This window comes from Cynoglossus semilaevis, chromosome 10 (genome assembly GCF_000523025.1).
Source record: "Cynoglossus semilaevis isolate Cse_v1.0 chromosome 10, Cse_v1.0, whole genome shotgun sequence".
Lineage (NCBI taxonomy): Eukaryota > Metazoa > Chordata > Actinopteri > Pleuronectiformes > Cynoglossidae > Cynoglossus > Cynoglossus semilaevis.
This window is the reverse complement of record NC_024316.1, coordinates 20,634,033-20,652,770: the sequence shown is the minus strand read 5'-3', so window position 1 is coordinate 20,652,770 and position 18,738 is coordinate 20,634,033. Positions and strand designations below refer to the sequence as shown.

Genomic DNA, 18,738 nt, shown 5'->3' with positions numbered 1-18,738 from the left:
ATTCTAAGCACTTCCGGGGGGACAGCCGTGAATGAAACACCTGCTTACAGTCCACCTGAGTGTAACTGCTGGAGAGTATTATTTCCTGTTTGTGTACAAGAATTGTTTCACAAAAAAAAAAAAAAAAAATTCTAAGATTAATGTCGTAATTTTAATGACGTGTCGGACTTTAATAACCTGTTTACTTTCAATACCATATTTTATGCCACGTATCCAACCGCTCGTTGTGTTCCGTTTTTTGTGTCAACAATTCTCCATAAATGTAAGAGTTCTGAAAAAGCAATTTCAAAGCAAAACTCGTGTTTTGATTAAAAGTAAAATAAGAACTAAAAAGTTTTTTGTTTCTTTCTTATACCAAATATATATATATAAAAAGATACCGGGTGACAAAGACCCCCCCTCCGGCCCCCACCAGAATAAAAAGAAAGGAATACAGTTTTTTTTTTAATATGCTATAATAGAATTTACAGTAAGGAAAAGGACATATACTCTCTTTTTATATACATGTACAACATTTTGACTTATGTGTATGCGTGTGACGTATGTGTGTATACATAATATAAAGTTATATTTTTCATATTTTTATAACTATAAAAAATACCAATTCTAAACGTCCTTCATAAAGGTCTAAACACATGTATGTATATATATATATACATATATATTATATATATATATAATATAAATATTTATCATCACGACCCCGTCGGTACATGTGTCTGTATTTCCAATAAAACATCTCCAACTATCGGTCTTTCACACCAACTCCCGCGCATTACGACACCCAACGACTTGAATCATTAATTGTGCTAGAACCACGTCATGAAACACAATATGTTTATTTATTAGTAAGATCACCAGTTCCGTCTCTTCCTTCCTGTGCGTTACGTACACGTCGATGCTCACCTGAGGGATGCCTAGGAAATCCCTGCACTGACTCACAGTCCTGCTCCCGCGCTGACCACAGCTCCTTTATAAGCAGCCGTGTTCCCTGCAGCCAGCATCAGTCACAGCAGACAGGAGCTGGAGTCTCTCATCACTCACTGACACTGACACTGACACTGACACAGACACTGACCCAGCAGCTCCTGTCTGTCCTACCTGGCCTTCAGACCGTCCGACTCTCAGCCATCATGTCTGTTTCCTTCACCAGCGCCGCTCTTCTTCTCCTGTGTTTCGTCTCCACGTCCTGCTTTCCTTCGCAGAAAGAATGCGCGGACGCACAGAGCAGCTCCACGCAGCTCCTCAGCATCGCCAGGACCATCACAGTAAGTCCGTCTCTGTCTGTCTCTGTCTTGACCCAGAGTTAGAACTACAGGGGGTGTCGAGTAGGATCAAACGTTACAGCATCAGTACCAGATACTTTTTTTTGTACTGTAGTATTACTGCAGTTCTTTGAAAGTTTTCTGATTGGTCTTTTCTGGCACAGTCCAACATGTTCAGGTTCAGTACTCTTTATGGTACAGTAAAAAGTTCTAAACCTGTAACTGTGTTTGAATGACTGGTACTCAGAGACACAGGAACTTTTTGACAACAGTTCTGGAGAACACACTGAACATTAAAGGTAGCGCCCCCTGATGATCAAATTTATATTCTGGGATTACCTTTTGGGATGAGGGGCCACACGGTGGAAGAGTGGTTAGCGTTTTTTTGCCTCACAGCAAGAAGATTTTGATGTGAAGCCCTGGTGGTGACTCCAGATACTGCAGCTTCTTCCCACAGTCAGAAAAAACCTGCAAAAATAGACGTCAGGTTAATGGGTCGCTCCTGGTCGACCACCGTTGGGCAGGATGTGTTTTATAAACTCTGACATTTCTGTTGTTTTTACTTGAACGACATGCAGACTCAAACTGGATCCAAGCTCAAAGTCAACCCCGTGCACCCGATCGACTGGATGGAGGCCAAGGACATGTGTGATCCCACTTCACTCAAAACGACGTCTGTGGTGAGGTCACAGCTGACGGGCGTAAAACCAGCAGCGTTAGATTAAATCTGCTGCAGTTTCACTTTGACTGCACGTAAAACTACGGCTCACGACGTCAACAGCACGACAAAAACTTTCTGTGAAGATAAAAAAAAAACAGAGTCAAAAAGAACACAGCTGTTTTACAGAATTGATTCCCTTAAATACGGAACTATGATGAAAAATAATTCAATTATTTATTTTTTTATTTTGTATTCCAGATCCTTATTTCACTCTGGGTTAAAGTTAAAATGAACACAGTGTAAAGTTTTCTGGACTTGAATTGAAATTTGTAGAATAAATAACCACTCTGAAAAAAATAAATAAAATAAAATAACTAAACCTGTGATTTGTTGACCCTCCTCTCTCCTCTCTCCCTCCATCTTCAGCCTTGCATTGAGAAGATGCTGCGCGTCCTGGGCAGCTACAGGGCCGAGGTGGCGTGGCTGGCTGAATTCAAGAGCTGTTCAGAGTTCAGCACCAAACTGACGCCGGCCATGAAGAAACTGCAGGAGGACATGAGCAAGTGTTTGAAAACCAGAGAATGGACGGGGCCTTCAAACGTGAGTGTGCGTGAGTGTGTGTGTGTGTGTCATCCTAGGTCTGTCCGTCAAACTCAACTCTTCATTTTATTTCCAACAGGACTCCAGCATCAACAGGGCCAGAACCACCAAAGCCTGGGAGGCGGAGTTGCTGTGCCACTACACCATGCAGAGACTCTACTCCTTCTCCATCTTCACCGCTCGCGTCTTCGCCATGGGCGATCCCGCCAATCACGGCTCGTCTGAGAGCGCCACCTTGTGTTCCACCACCGGCTGATTATGCAGCTGTAATTGTACACAAAGAAAAAAACCAACAAATCTTTGTTTGATCACATTGATCAAAGCCTCCGATACAGCATTCGTCGGCCGATCACGTAGAAACTGTGTTTCCGCTCCGGTCTCTGCCGCGAATGCTCTGTATTTCCAATGGAATTCTTCTCTAGTATTTATTCACTCTATTTATTGCAATTATTTATTTCTATTTATTGGTATCAATTGATGATTTTGTATTTAACTATTCAATCAAAAGAATTTTTTTTTAAGAATTTCATGCACAAATGATCCAATGGTATGAATAAACAATTATCCATTCTCTGACCAGTGTCTCCAGCTCATCAATGTCGTCACAGTACTTTCAGGTGTGATGCTTCCTTCCAAAGAAACATGAATAAACAATTTGACATTATGCAGCGGTATAAACCCGCTCTGTTCATAAAAAAGCAGCTGGAAAAACTGGCTGGGGTCAGGAGGAAGCTGTGCTTTCCTAAAACACTCCTGCTGCTGCTGGAGGACACGCCACTTCCTGCATACTTCCTCCCAGTCGGTGTGTGTGTGTGTGTATTATTGAAAGCATGTTAAAAACTCTGATGATGATGTAACGCAGACCAGAAGGTATTCAAAACAAACACGTCAAGAAAAAAAAAGAAAAAAATTAATAAAGGAAGCATGCATGTTGAAATGGGAAGAGGCGTCAGAGGAGACACCGGGGTGAAGGTGTGGCTGACTCCACCCACACACACACACACACACACACACACACACACCAGCATTAACTGCTGACATCTGCCACCGGCTGCTGAGGAAGGACAATTTGTTCTCATTAGCCTGAATAACGACTTACTGCAGGAAAAACCAAATGACAGTTTCAGGTAATCAAATCAAATGAATGAGGAAATAAATATCACAGCTGGAGGCGTTGGGTTTGTAATAGGATAATAGCTACACACACACACACCCTGCTTTTTGTCTTTTTATTATCATGAATTTATTTTATTGTTATTGTTTTTATAATAATGACTCTTGTTGTTATTGTTATTACTGTGTTACATTAAATCTGCTGTGCATTATCTGTATCGGCGCAAGTTATTTTCTTCATCTGCGACGTGTCTTTGGTTGTCGTAGGACGTTTTTTTGAAACAAAACAGGCCTATCTACAATAGGGGGCGCTGCAACCTGAGCTGAAATTGTTCCAGGCAGCAGTGAAAACGAAAAGTAAAAAAACCACAGTCCACCAGTGTGAATCACCAAAACACATGACATGACACACAGGCTACGGCTCTAGATAACTTTTTTTTTGCTTTGTTTGTTTTTTATAAATCGATGACAAATATAAATGTAGACGTTCATCTCTCCACCGAGACTCTGAATCACCCGGCAGCATTGCATCGCTGTATTCATGTAAAGACGATGCAGAGAGAAAGGTCAACATGTTAGAGTTACAGTCACTGGAGAAATTTTATGACATCATTTCATATCAGGTTCTTATTCATTGTGTAGTACAATCAGTGTGGCGTGTCACTGAGGTGGCAATGACCTCAAATGACACTTGGAATTGTGGAAACAGAACTATAGCACAAACCAAAAAGGTCTGTCAACATTGGAAGAACCGTAGCTAAGAGTCAAGAACCCACATACTGATGAAAAGATATTAATCAACAAACTATCCTAACCCTTGACCCTATCGCAATACTTCTGTGGACTCCTGAAGGGGCTGCGGCCCCCATGTTGAAAACCTCTGGTTTCGAATTTTGAGTTAGTTGAGAAGGATTTCGTTTAGATTTGAAAAACGTTTATGTTCAGAGTCAATAAATGGAGTTCAAATACATCACAATTCCACGGAGGAAAACTGACGCAGGTTGAAAATGAATGATGTCATAAACTTCATGACACATGAAAAAGTATGTCTAAAACACCTGGAATAATGCAAAAAAAAAAAAGTATTTACAAACTGTATACACTCTTTCTGGACCTGAAGTACCACAGTACCCACTAGTACTGCACTTGGCTTTATAATAATTAGGAAAATGTGATCACTAACATTTATAATCACTTTTAATACATTTGAATGAATTCTGTATTGACCAATAGCAGCGTCACACACTCATGTGCGTAATACACGCATGTATAACCAAAAGGAAAAAATATATTAGGTGACAGGAAAAACCAAACCTTTAAAACTTGGATCAAAACTATGATGAAACCTGATGATAAAAATCATTAAAAAAAAAAAAAAAAGCCCCTCACTGTGTCATCTGTCGTCTGTCTGAGTTCATAACCAAACACTTACTGTTACCGGCACAAAGCTTTGGCTTTTGTGGAATAAACAAAACACTCGGCTTCGAGCCAGAGGAGAAAAAATAAATAATAAAATTGAACAATACCGGAAGGTTCAACAAAGAAGACTGAGCCAAGATACCTCAGGAAAGTTGGCTGAAACATTTTAGTAAACTGATCCCGTGCAGTAAGTGCAGTGAGTAAGTGCAGCTATACTCTGTTCACTCTGTTATTTCTTTTTCATACAGGCATGAAGCCAGCGCCAACATAAATACAGTCTACTGCTCTTAAAATATACTCCGAACACCGAGAACCTGTTACCTCATGCAGGGTGATTTCTGAAGCTGCTAAATGCAGATCAAATGTAAAGGTGGGGGTTTTTTTTATTTTTTTATTATAGTTTTCAAGTTAAGTTCCAAAGCTTGAGACTAATTTAAATAGTTATTTTCTCTCAGCTCAACAGCCCCTGCGGTTCAGTTCGGGTGGTTTTTAATAGGAGCTACTTAAATTTAGTTTTGACATTTATATTTAAAATACAAAAAATGTTAATTTTGAATCCCTTGTATTCAGGTTATTGTGCAATCGACAGTCAACGTTTTTAATAACGTAAGCAGCCAGTGAATACATTCTGCTTCGGTGCTATAACTAAACATACACACAGCTATAAAGCAAATTATAACTTTTTTTTTTCTTGTGCAGATATGTCCCTAAATACCTATGCCGCATTCAAAGGGCAGGAAATATGACTATTGACTAACTCTGGTAATCATCACTAATTTAACCTGCAAATAAAAATGTTTTGACCAGGTATATGGACATTCAAATGTTTTGTACATTTTTATAGGAATAGCTATATGTATATATCACATAATTTACATATGATCTAAATGTACTTGTCACAAAACGTATATGTGATAAAATATAATGATCTTCCAATTCACAATTCACTGCTTAAAACCTGGGCCTGTTTAGTTGAAAACAATGCTAACATGCTCATAGAAATTGAAGAAAGAAAAGATCTTCCCCAAAAGCTCTTTTTTAAAATAAAAAAAGTTTTTATAGGCCCCTGCTGCCACCAAGTGGTGGGTATTTAATTGTCCTCTCTGTCATTGTGATAAACAATAGACCAATTAAGTGAAATTGGATAATTTCCCAGCGACATTGATCATCTGTCAACGCACGTTAGAATCCTCGGTCTGTAGGGGTTTTTGGATTTAGCTACTGGTCAGCTGTGGTACTACAATTTAATTTCCAATTGACATTTTTAAATAATGTTACATAGATTACATCCAGATATTCTTTTGATTTTACGGTTAAACTATGTTGACATCTACTGGGGCATTGTGGGAATTTCTTGGAGGACCATGTCTTTTCTGATAAATAACAATAAAAATGATCATTTTTCCCTGCTAGTCGGGCCAGTTTACCTGTTACAGAAAGTGCCGTAGTTACTGGTAGAAGAACTCACACCGGGCTTTTTTATTCTTTTTTTTTTTGTGTGTGTGTGTCGTAGCAGCAGGAACGAGTGTGAGTCTGACGAGGGCGGGGTTAAAAGAATAAACTAGGAATTTCCTGGTGAGCTGTGACAGCGGAGGAAGGTAAAGTTTGCGCCATTGTAATGTTATCTTTCAAAACATTAAAAGGCCGTTTAGACAAGATTTATCTTTCACGCCCAAATTGTTGCTTTTAGAACCTCCAGTTTCAGGTTATCGTGTCATTGTTTTACATGGCGATGAACCTAAACCAACGATAGCGTTGGATTCCGTCAATAGCAACAGTTAGCCCGTTAGCGAGTGTCAGAAAACTCACGTTCAGGCTGAACGTCGCAGACCCCAAGCCGTATGTGTACAGTTGTTGTTATTTTACATTAAACTCAGCCAAAGTTTTGCTTTACTGCATCACTCTGTCACTTTTATTATGTCTGCTGAGAGCCTATTTTTCTTTTACCAAATGTCGCTTGATGAATGACGTTAGCGGAAGCGTTCGCTCTGTTTACCTACAACGGTGCAGCCGGGCGGAGTTCCTCTACCTGTAGTATTTGTACCGTGGTGTTTATATTTTTTGTATTGTTTTGACCTTTTGTTTCAACACGTGAGGTTTAAAACCAAGGACATTGTATTAAATTATTTTTTTTACATTGAACAATAATGTTAATTTCCCAAACCTTATGTAATAAAAGGTTAAATATGATTTATTTAGGGATTTAATTCAATCGTAGCCCCATTTCAACCAATGAAACGACAGAGCCTCAATCTTATCAGATCCCAGACCAGAGAAGTGAATTTGTAGCAAAATATGGGCTGCACTCTAACATCTGGATCAGTGCCCACTGTACATTTGGGGTCCTTACCTAATGTTGTCCTTGTTGATCATGTGTTCCAGATGAATGTGGGTGTAGCTCACAGTGAGGTCAACCCCAACACACGGGTGATGAACAGCAGGGGCATCTGGCTGACCTACCTGCTCCTGACTGTGGTGCTGCACATCATCCTGCTCAGCATACCTTTCTTCACTGTGCCACTAGTCTGGACCCTCACTAACGTCATCCACAACCTGGTCAGTTCATGTTATAAGTCACAGTATTACAGTACATTCACACCAAACATCACAATCAATACATTCAATACAGTCCTCTGACCTAAAATAAATATTAATGTGTTAGTTCATAACACTGGTACTCAAAGCAGGGGGCGGGTCCCCATAGAGGCCGCAGAGCTATTGCAAGGGCCATACAGCAGGGTAAATTAAAAAAAAAGTTTAACTATTATTTTTGCCACAGTTAGAAAACTGCACTGATTTGTTTGTTTTTTTTGTGCCTTTGTTCAATGAGAACGGCTTCTCGTAGGTGATTTAGGTCAGGTTTACGTCAATGATAGGCACATCTAGTATAGTATCTCTGCTGACAGCATTCACATGTGTCTGTACCATAAAGGTTTTTTTTATTATGAACAGTTTTGGACACATTTACTGGTTTCACCCACGTGTCTCTCCTTCTGTGTGTGTGTGACCTCTGTCTGTGACCTCTGTCTCCTGCAGATGATGTACCTGTTTCTACACACAGTCAAAGGAACTCCCTTTGAGACACCCGACCAGGGCAAAGCCCGGCTGCTCACACACTGGGAACAGATGGACTACGGTGTTCAGTTTACATCTTCTCGCAAGTTTCTCACCATCTCTCCGATCGTCCTGTAAGGAGATTTTTGTTTTTCGTTTCTCATCATGCGTGATGGTAGAGTCTGCGGTGAATTTAATCAGAAACACACAGCCTTGCAGTTCACTCCCCTGACTGTAGGGTGCGCTACAACTCCGACTTCAGACAGTAATTTAATATGGAGCAGAACAGTTCTTAAACTACAGCATTCTACTATGTATATATTGTGTACTGCAGTATATCTATACACATGTACTCCTCCACCACATATAATCAACACCATGTATCATGTTGACAACATTGTGACCATTGTCGCCACCATGAGTCAAAGGTCTGTTTATTATAGTAAAACCACTAGCTATAAATACTGTGATGTTGTAAAATACTGTCACATAACAACAAAAATCCAAAATAAATTGCCATTTCAATTTTGACATAAATCCAAATAAATACTCAAACAAAAATGTGCATCACCAGGAACCTCACAATACGATAAATATCACAATACATCAATAATCAATATATTGCAAATATTGAAAAAAAAATTGCAGCAGGTTTTTGTTGAAAGAGTTAATTGTTTATATATCAATATTTGGTGCCCATATATGGATAAGGTACCAGAGAAGGAACCAGTGTAGCGTGTTCCGTAGTTTGACTCCACGGATGATCCACCCTGTTCTCTCCCCACAGGTACATTCTCGCCAGTTTCTACACCAAATACGACCCGACACATTTCCTCATCAACACCGGCTCCCTCCTCAGCGTCCTCCTCCCCAAACTGCCTCAGTTTCACGGAGTACGGATATTTGGGATCAACAAATACTGACGAGGACGCTAGGTTTTTAACCAACACTGGACTATTTTTTTTCCTCTCCTGCTGGACTGAATGGTTCAGACTGAGGTGAGGTGAATGAATCTTAACAGTCAAAGACTGCGTTAAATAACACACCAAAAAGTTGAAACGCGTGCCGTCACGTTCGTTCATTCCTTTTTCATGTGTAGGTTTTCTTTTTGTTACAAGACTGTTCTGTTTTTTTCTTTTATTATTATTTACTGTGAAGAATTTCAATGCAGCGTACAGTGTATATGTAACTTTAATAAATCCAACCGTCTGTCGTTATGATGACAATGTTGCTTGAACTGAAGGTTTTCTTATCTCCGTCGTGAAGAGAGCGGCGACATCTGGTCCTATCTTTATTCCACATAATCAGGTATGAAAATGGTGAGGTCCAAGGGTCGACCCATGGGCTGTGAGCGACGGGGAACTCCAGACACTTTACATACAGCACGGTCATCAGTGTTTGTCGTGCAACTCTTAGATTCAAGTGGTTCCCCCCCCCACACACACAAACACACACACACTTCCTCGTCCAACGTAGAAGTGTTTGTGTGAGACTTCCGTTAGTGACATGCTCTTCGGGGAAGTAGTGCCCGGGGATTGTAAAGGCACGGGTGATACGCTTCAGTTTGCCAGCCTGCGCCTGGGAAACACATGCAAATACTGCATGCACTGGATGCATCAGCTGTGTCACACATAGTTGTAAAGGTGTACAGTCATTTGCAACACCGTGGATGGGGTGTTCCCTGCCATCAGTCAAGGGATTCACAGCTGCTCCAAATGTCATGTCAACACCGTATCAGATATGCTGTAGTGAAACTGAGGGGGAGGATCAGGCCGATGATGATTTTTTTTTTTTGCTTTTTGTTCCTCTGCTTGATCAAAGATAACCGTATCTAGTCTTTAGCGTAGAGTGGTGGATCCACTGCAGTCTTTCCTCGTTCTGTTATGACTTCACAGATGACTGTGACAGCAGCAAACGTTGATTAAAGACGCAGATAAGTTGCCGTGTATTTTTTATTTTATTTTCCATCGTAACATCTTGCATTGCTCAGAATTTGACACGGGAACTCTGAGTTGAAGTTCACTCTGTGAGTTCCATTGGAGAAAGAGACATCACGGTTAGATGGAAGATTATGAGAAAGGTCAGGAATTTCTTATCCTATCACCTGGGTATTTTTCAGGCGGTGACACCACTGTGACTGTGTGTGTGTTTTGGTTATTTTAGGTGAACTCTTTACCTCCTTTTTCCTGGAAGGCAGAATCAGTATATTCAGTCAAATATATTTACAAAATATGTGTGATGGGGCATATTTGTATATTATATTGCAGTATAATTGGGAAAAATATAAATTAATATAAAAAAGGAATACGTATAATAAGTAGTAGGGAAGAGCGATACAACTTTTTCATGTCTCAATCCAATACCTTCTTTTCTCCTCCGTTGCCGAGGCGTTAGCGCCCCTGTTTGGGTGTAGGTAATCGGAGCTAACAGGCTTTAGTTTTCCATGTTTCATCCTTAAATCTTTAGACCAACATTAGAGCGATACCAATCCTGAAGTCCGACCAAGTCATCCCTAGTAAGTAATTGTGGTTCTTTGTTTTTAAGTCAACTTCTGACATTTCACAGCTTCCTGTAATAAAATTCCAAATTGTGTCTCAAACTCTTCAGTAAGATCACATAGAAAAGAACCAGTCAATGTCTGACCTCCTTCAACTTTTCACTGCATTGTCAGAGTCAGTCTCAGGTCTTAGGCCACTCGGTGCTGGACTACAGTGATGACCAGAGCAGCTGGAACCTGGTTCCATGTTGTAGAAATGCAGTTATAACACCCCCTGCTGGGCAAACAGGAGAGTGAACATTCTACATTTAAAGATCCATCCATTCATTCATTTTCAACTGCTTCATCCTTTTCAGGGCAGTAGGAATGAGAGCGTATCCCAGCAGTCATAGGGTGGAAATCAGAATTCCTCAGTTCATCACTGGGTCACATGAAGAGACACACACAAAAAAAAGCTCCATTGCACCATCTGGTTCCTTTTCATTCAGTGTATCCATTTTAACCATCATACGTCTTATGGCATGGTTGTTCCACTAGGGGCAGTGCTGAGTAGAGAGATCATATCCGAGTTATACCATAGCAACGTTTCTGTTGTTCTGTCATCTTCTTCTTCCTGTTCCTTTTACACCCACACATTAGCTGTACTGTGCAACACCGCCCCCATGTTTTCTGTCCTGGTAGCATTTCACGACCTCGCTAAAAAAAAAATACTTGTGGTAAGTGGGAGTATACAACTAACAAACCCAGAACAGGTTCTTTCTACACTGAAAGACTAGAGATCGAACCAGCAATCTTTTTGGCTGTAAGGCAAACATGTGATCCACCTGTTCCCCTGTGTTGCCCCCGACTTGAAATCACTGCCCTTTGAGTTCCAGCCTCTTGTCCAATGACACCAATACAAACACGTTGGGGCTAACACATTTTTTATTGAAAGTATCGCGTCACCTTTGTTGATGAAGCCCATTAAAAACGGAATTAACGGAATTAAAAAAGACAAAAATTCCTGTCGTATCAGCAGCTGACGTTCTGTTGCTCTGCTGACCGACTGAAACGTCCACAGACAAAATTAAAAACCATTCAAATCAAACCAGCCTCAACCGCAGAGTTCGTTAAGCGTAGATTTAAACCATTGCTCCCCTGAAATGATGGCGCCCCCTGTGGCTGAATGTGACCCAACAGTGCTGCCTGGTGTGGCTGTAGTGACTGCTTTAAGCTGCTGAGACTGAAGTCACCCTCACAGTTCACTACTGGAGCAGCAGGACTTTTCTTCACAGGTTCTGGAGAACTGTTTCTTTAGCACCTTTCTGAAAGGCAATTACAACAACCACCACTAGGGGTGTGTGTGTCTCTGTGTGTGTGTCCTCCCACTCTGTTCTCATCAGAGGCTTCAACTCTTCATCCTCTTCATCGTCAGTGTCAAATAATTCATCTTCGTAGAATGTTCCTCCAAAGCCGTATTCCTGCGCGTGGACCGACACCTCGTTCGGCATCAGGTGAGACGAGCCCTCCATGAAATCAGCAAACCTGTGGTTGAAGTCAAAACGACAAATATTATATTATATATTATATATAATTTATATATTTACACACGTATTGCCTAAAAAATACACCTTCAATCATATTAACAACGCAGCAAACAGTGACTCATTTACACAGTGGGTTTAAAAGTTGACCTTATTATGAATTCAAAGCCTCACCTGACTGTCCTCTAGCACCACCATGAGGTTATGACTTGTATAGATTTCAGACACAATGTCTGACAGTCATTGTGACTGTTGACTGATATTAAGAAAGTTCTGAGTCAGAATGCAGCAAACATACATATACTATACACACACATACATATATATACTGCATGTATATATATAGTATATTTATATATATATAGACGTGTGTTTGCACGTGTATATACAGTATGCATGTGTTTATTCAATTCACGTACACAACCACACATTTATACATACATAAATACACGTGCATACATACATGTGTATATATATATATATATATACAGTATATGCACAAACATATATATGTGCATATATATACACATGCATATATATATACATACATATATGTGCAAATATATACATGTGTATATATATATAGAGTATATACACAAACATATATATGTGCATATATATACACATACGTATTTTAATATATGAATGTATTATATTATTAAAATAATGTATAATGTTCCATCTGTCTACATGTATACAGTCATACATATGTACAGACACACTTACATATATATAAATATTTTTTTCACACATATAACGTCATCATCTTCACCTTCGTGGAGACTGAAGCCTGGACACGGCCTTCCATGGACTGAACTCTGGGCTGTTGCAGTACTTCCTGAGCTCCTCTAGGGCACGTCTGGTCTCCTCATCCGCTTCTTTCTGATACTCCTCCTCAGTCAACAGACGACGTGGCTCTGGCTTCCAGTTTACAAACCGTCTCATTTTCCTGCAATGAATAAAAACCGTTAAAGTCCGAAACCAACGCAGAGCAATGATTTTCAAAAAATATTTAAACTGGAAATCATTTTTTTTGTAAATAGCATTTAAAAAATAAAATAAATAAAAACAATGCAACTTGATTTGAAAACATTGTCAGGAAGTAATCAGGACCACGTGACCAGCGTGGTTCTCTGTTACAGCACAGTGTTATTGTGCCACCTTGTGTCCGCTTTGCGACAACACACTCACCTAAACACGGTCAGTCCCAGAAGGACTGGGTACTCCAGATTTTTGGACAGCAGAGCTGCCACCATGACGGCGAAGGCCACCTGTTGAATTTGAATTCCCATGTAGATGAGGAGGAGGCCCAGCAGCTGCAGCGTCCACGACATGATGTTGATGTTCTTCTCGTTCACCAAGGGACCGTAGCGATAGCAGATGGCAAAGCTGACGAATCCCACCACCACAACATAAACTGGAAAAAAAAAAAGACATTCAGACAAAAAAAATTAAATCTGTGGAAAAAATATATATATACTGTATACTGAATGCTGAAAAAAATGTAAATAAAAATAATAATTTAGTGTGTAGAAAATGCTTAGCAGCAGTCACAATATCGAGTACTGCATCAGTACTTCACTTTTGTTCGTACCTAAAGCCATGTTCCAGTGTTCCTGCAGAATTATCTTGAGGTTCCTGCACACAAGTTGAATGGTATAGACCGAGAACGACCAGCCGCCGGCAATTAGCAGATAAAAAGGGCCTTTCTGTGGAAACAAAAGAACAAAATATTATTCTTTTTCTTTTCTTTCTTCTCTAGTGATTCCAAATGTAGATCCCTCTGTTCCAGTGTTAGGAACTGATGTTCAGATGGAACAGAGTCTGAGACTGGGATCACACTGGGACTACAGTTAAAATGTTAATAAAAAAACAAAAACAAAAAACTCAATACATTCCTATGCCTATCGCCAGAGTCTTGCCAATACACACCCCTAATAATTACAGATGATAAAAAAAACTATGTCATGTACTACCTTTGGTAAAAAACGTCCCAAAATGTAGACGAGGACGAGGAGGGAGGCGATCATGCCTATGCTCATTCCAGAAGAGTAGAAGAAAACTTGACTCCTAAATATCCCAAAAACAAAAAAAAGATATAGTTCTGCACAATATTAGTAATAATTACTGAAAGAACAACTAAATAGGAATTTAAAATCACCTGCTGAGTAAGTCTGCAAAGAACAGCAACAGCACCCCAGTAAGAAAGACCAGGAACAGGTAGATATCAAACTCTGCAGGGAGGAGAAAGCAGAAAGTTTAGCTTTGAAACAGCCGTCAATAACAACGGGACATCTCGTCTTCCACTCACTTCGCAGAGGTTTAATGGTGTACTGGCTGTCCCCACTGGGGTCGACCCTGAAGCAGGTATTCTTGCTGAACAGGTTGATGGTAATGGTGGTTTCGTTGTATCGTTCAAGTAATAACCCCCTGAACCAGGTCCATACGCTAAATCGCTCCAGTTCCTGCAGCTCATCCTCACCTTCCACTGTTATCACCTTGAACACACCGGAACTCCAGACCTTGATCTACAACAGACGGCGGGTGATAAATAGGGATTTCCGATATTAACTTTTTGTCGATATTGTCCAAACACTAAATTTCTGATTACGATATCAGTATGAAATGCTGAGACGTGTTTGAAGCACCTGAATCCCTGTCCAGGTCTGTTTCCAGGTTGGAACAATGATGTTTTTGTAGCAGAACCGATTGGACCCTGATAAGATGTAAACCTCTCCATCCTGTAGATCCACCACAGGATTTTTAGAACCTAAAATGATAAACATAAAATGTCACATCAAAACAGCACGTGTCATTAAAGAGGTTTGTCGTGATTATAGAATTCCAATGCTTATGAAAATAAACTGAGACAATGACAGGTGAGTCTTTTCATATATGTTACAATTTTCATGTTTTGTTTTTTTTGCATTGTACACAAGAGCTGCAATGATAAGTCTGGTAATCAATGATAAATATTGTATTAGTAAGTTTTTAGTAAGTTTTAATTATTTTACTCTACTACTACTTCTCTACACTTTTTTAATGCTCCTCATTGACAGTAAAACGGATTTTCACAGTAAAAACGCGGATGTCACTACATTTTGTTTACATTTAGCAACTCTGGTGTTCCTCAAGGTTTTCTCCTTTTTTATAGACATCCACAAAAGTGAAACCACTTAAGAAAATAAACCGTGAAAACGTGTATGAGCTGGTGATGAGAAATACGATCCTTAAAGCACAGAAAATCAACAAAAAAACGTCTTACGTATCAAATAGAACTGACGACAGGAAAGGTCGAGATATTGAAGGTGAAATTGACGCTATTAAATAATGTAATTTTTAAATTACTGTATATGATTTTGAAGTGTTCTGGTTTATTCGTAATTGCTGTTTATTTAAAACATAAAAAACCCACAACAACAAAACAAACCACAAGCTAACACGTGTTAGCTTGGCAACAAAATGAATGTTAATGTTACGTTTTCTGTGTCAATTCAAAGGTACATTTTCCTCTTACCCGTATGCTGCTGTGACTTCGGTGGAAAGCTGAAGAACAGCGCGACAAACAGCGTTATCTGGGTTGTGGTCGAAATGAAGCCGCCTGCTGTTTTCATGCCTCCCGCCATGATGACAAATCCATATCCGTTCTCGAACGTCTTTACCCACCTCTTCCTCCGCTAACGTTTAGAGTGAAGGTCCAACCAGCCAACCACCGCGGACAAAGTTGATGACGTCATAACCTGTGTACGGTCAACGGTCGAACACAGAGTTACCGTTTATTAAACACCTTTGAATTCTGTTTTTATTTATTTATTTGTCCGTTTTTGTTGTTTTATAACTTTATTATTATTATTATTTATTATTAACGTATTATTAAAGTGTATAATGTATAATGTATAAATGGTAAGTGATAAGTAGATAAGAATTGTGTTTTACTATCTTAGCTTAATTTAGCTCTTTAATGTGGTGTCATCTGCATATTTATAAAAGTTTTTGTTGCACCATAAATGGCGATACATTTCTTCGCCCAGTCTTTTGGACACATTATTGACGCATGTGAAATTAATCATTAAACCTGTGTGTAAAACATCCCAACGATTAACAACAGACACATTACTGCAAGTAATGTGTTTTTTTTTAGGGCCTGCAGTCGTACCGAAGACAGGATACGAAAATGTATCTGCTTGTAAAAAATGACCAACATTATGTTAAACTATTTTTTCTTTCAAGATTGACCAGACTAGAAATGTTTATTATTGTACACTTGTTACTAACTTGTCCCTTGGCCTTTATATCAATCAATCAATGACTTGGTGTTTACCCACCTTTTTTTTGACAGGATGAAATTTGACATAGGTGGAGTAAGTAAACATGATAAGACAAGTCGGCTCCTGAAGGATTTGCTGCTCCTATAAATAAATGGACGTCTACTTTAAAGTAAGTCATGAATCCTAAGAAACAAACTGGGAGAAAAAAAAAGTTAATTTGAAGAGAACTGACAGTGATAAAGTCATGCATCCATCCCTTTTTGGATCTTCAGATGTAGAACAGGATCTGCTTCTACACATAACACAAATGTTTTAGTCGTGTTTGCTTTGCTCCGAAGACAGATGGTCACTAGTATGTATACAGTCACACCAGACTTGTATAAATATTTGTGTTGAGGGCATGGGACCTGAGATACGGCATGGTCCATTGTTAATGTTAACACTAACATCTGTACAACAAAGTACAACATCCTCGTTCTGATATTAATCTAGAACCAACATTTCCACGGACCATAATAAAAACACGTGAATGCTGAAAGTATCGCACTGAAAATCACCTGCAATAATTACGTGATAACACAAGTTTACACTTGTGAGTAAATAGTACATATTTGTCCTTGTTGACTGAATAATTTAAAATCACTGTTTGTTAGTATTTACATTTTTGTGTTTTTTAACTGACAATGGAACCGGTCAAATAAAGCTGAAATGTGATTAATAAAATAAAATTAATAATTAAAAAATGTTAAATTAAATCTTCAACAGTGTAAATAAGATGACTTAAGATTGACATGATATAATAATTGACAAATAAAAAATAATAAAAGTGAACATAACTCCCTAGGTTGAGCTTGACCAAAATAAAAAACAACACTGACAGTGTTCTTGAATGGAATCATTTTATATTTCAGATTGACCTGTTGCGGAAATTTAACATGAAATTAAAAATGTTTTTATTTATTTTACTGCTTTATTGAGAGGTCAGTCACATCCATCCATCCATTTTTATCCGCTTATCCATCACCGGGTCATGGGGGCAGCAAATCACACTGCACCGTACCAACCCCTCCCCCGAACCTTCCTGAAAGGAGACAACCTTGGGGTTCCACTCCACAGACAGAGACATTGCCTCTGGGCCAAAGCGAGGTCGGTCACATGAGAACACATGTCTCACAAAGGAGGCTGCCATATTGGATTGTAAATACTGTGCATTAGCAGAACAATAGAAACAGCCAAATCCCTGTGTGTGTCAATGATCACCTGTTTGAAGCCTGCTTCATGATCTCCTTCCTGTTTGAACAGAAACTTTGTCACAGTGAGATGGGGTTCATTTCAGCTCCAGTGGATTCTGCACACTGTACCTTTAAAGGCCTTAACACTTTAACACAGTAATATAGTAATATACAGTCTACTGCAGTACTGACAAATTGGAATGATCTTCACCATGAAATGCTGATAATTTCCGTAACAGTCACATGACTCTCACTACATGACCGGAACGTTCATTCATGAGTGGTCACTACAGCATCCTGTTCACCGTCTGCACACCGTCACATGTATGTCATGCCTTGACCTTTCACACCGTGATTACTTCAGTCCAATGGGAAATGTTTCCTCATACTTCCCTATTCACGTTCTGAGTAAATGTTGCCCACAGACATTGCCACACAACAGTCGGAGGATGTGTGTGAGGAGATTTTCTAAAACCAGACCTGGTCAACGTTTCTTTACTTGTCGATGACACTTTTATTGGTATTTGGTTTTACTAGTGAGAAATATAACATGTGGTGGTACCACAGGATTGTTTTATAGATTTATTTCTTCACTTCACGTCACAGTTATAAAGAGTTATAAAAACCATATAATATCCAACGGGTATAAGAAATACACAGAGAAATGTGTTTAAGCCACGTTGATTTAAACGTGTGTTTTTATTCTTTTTTCCCCCCGAGCCTCGGCTAAGATAAGTTAATCCTGGTGATCAATGAGATGAAAAAGTCATGCATAAAGGCTTAAATGCTAAAATCCTTTTCAGCCTTTTCTACACCATCTATTGGGCAAATGCAGGCATTGCAGGGAAACGGCAGCTGTATAATGATAATATACATTAATAACATCATTTGGACAAGTTTGGTGGGCCGGATTAAAAAGCCAAACGGGCCACATCCGGTCCCCAGGGCCGTAGTTTGCCTATGTGTTGCTTTACATATTCGGTCTGTTACTCTAATTGTAAGGGGAGGGGGTTGGGTGGGCTGATTATGGTTAATAATATGAACAGTAGATTAAGTTTTTACACTCAACTCTAAGATAAACAATTTAAAACCTCAAATTATCCTAA

At 39.3% G+C, this 18,738-nt stretch overlaps 2 protein-coding genes and 1 long non-coding RNA gene across 4 annotated transcripts; 1 reads left to right on the top strand and 2 right to left on the bottom strand.

Moving 5' to 3' along the window:
* Window positions 1-757: 757 nt before the first annotated feature.
* LOC112487636 (uncharacterized) lies at window positions 758-7,432 on the bottom strand. 2 transcript variants are annotated; one of them, XR_003050919.1, is made up of 5 exons: window positions 6,868-7,432; window positions 2,585-2,790; window positions 2,307-2,469; window positions 1,829-2,061; window positions 758-1,733 (listed from the first exon to the last, which is right to left on the bottom strand). It is a non-coding gene; the product is annotated as an uncharacterized LOC112487636 (long non-coding RNA). The 2 variants fall into 2 exon arrangements; XR_003050918.1 differs by having other exon boundaries at window positions 758-2,061.
* On the top strand, window positions 6,550-9,338 carry ormdl2 (ORMDL sphingolipid biosynthesis regulator 2). The gene is made up of 4 exons (XM_008319497.3): window positions 6,550-6,656; window positions 7,441-7,614; window positions 8,095-8,246; window positions 8,900-9,338. Exons 2-4 carry the CDS (start codon window positions 7,441-7,443, stop codon window positions 9,033-9,035), a joined length of 462 nt encoding a protein of 153 aa, XP_008317719.1. The 5' UTR covers window positions 6,550-6,656; the 3' UTR covers window positions 9,036-9,338.
* An 860-nt stretch (window positions 9,339-10,198) lies between these two features.
* nemp1 (nuclear envelope integral membrane protein 1) lies at window positions 10,199-15,819 on the bottom strand. The gene is made up of 9 exons (XM_008319498.3): window positions 15,650-15,819; window positions 14,781-14,902; window positions 14,444-14,660; window positions 14,294-14,366; window positions 14,109-14,202; window positions 13,727-13,841; window positions 13,324-13,549; window positions 12,905-13,081; window positions 10,199-12,133 (listed from the first exon to the last, which is right to left on the bottom strand). Exons 1-9 carry the CDS (start codon window positions 15,756-15,758, stop codon window positions 11,878-11,880), a joined length of 1,389 nt encoding a protein of 462 aa, XP_008317720.1. The 5' UTR covers window positions 15,759-15,819; the 3' UTR covers window positions 10,199-11,877.
* Between the last annotated feature and the right edge of the window lie 2,919 nt (window positions 15,820-18,738).

Excerpts from the sequence above, each read along its gene's own strand:
- ormdl2 (XM_008319497.3), top strand. The coding sequence starts at position 7,441 with ATGAATGTGGGTGTAGCTCACAGTGAGGTCAACCCCAACACACGGGTG. Across the intron at positions 7,615-8,094 it reads CTAACGTCATCCACAACCTG|ATGATGTACCTGTTTCTACA; the intron begins GTCAGTTCATGT and ends TGTCTCCTGCAG. Across the intron at positions 8,247-8,899 it reads ACCATCTCTCCGATCGTCCT|GTACATTCTCGCCAGTTTCT; the intron begins GTAAGGAGATTT and ends CTCTCCCCACAG.
- nemp1 (XM_008319498.3), bottom strand. The coding sequence starts at position 15,758 with ATGGCGGGAGGCATGAAAACAGCAGGCGGCTTCATTTCGACCACAACC. Across the intron at positions 14,903-15,649 it reads GAAGTCACAGCAGCATACGG|GTTCTAAAAATCCTGTGGTG; the intron begins GTAAGAGGAAAA and ends TTATCATTTTAG. Across the intron at positions 14,203-14,293 it reads TTTGCAGACTTACTCAGCAG|GAGTCAAGTTTTCTTCTACT; the intron begins GTGATTTTAAAT and ends TGGGATATTTAG.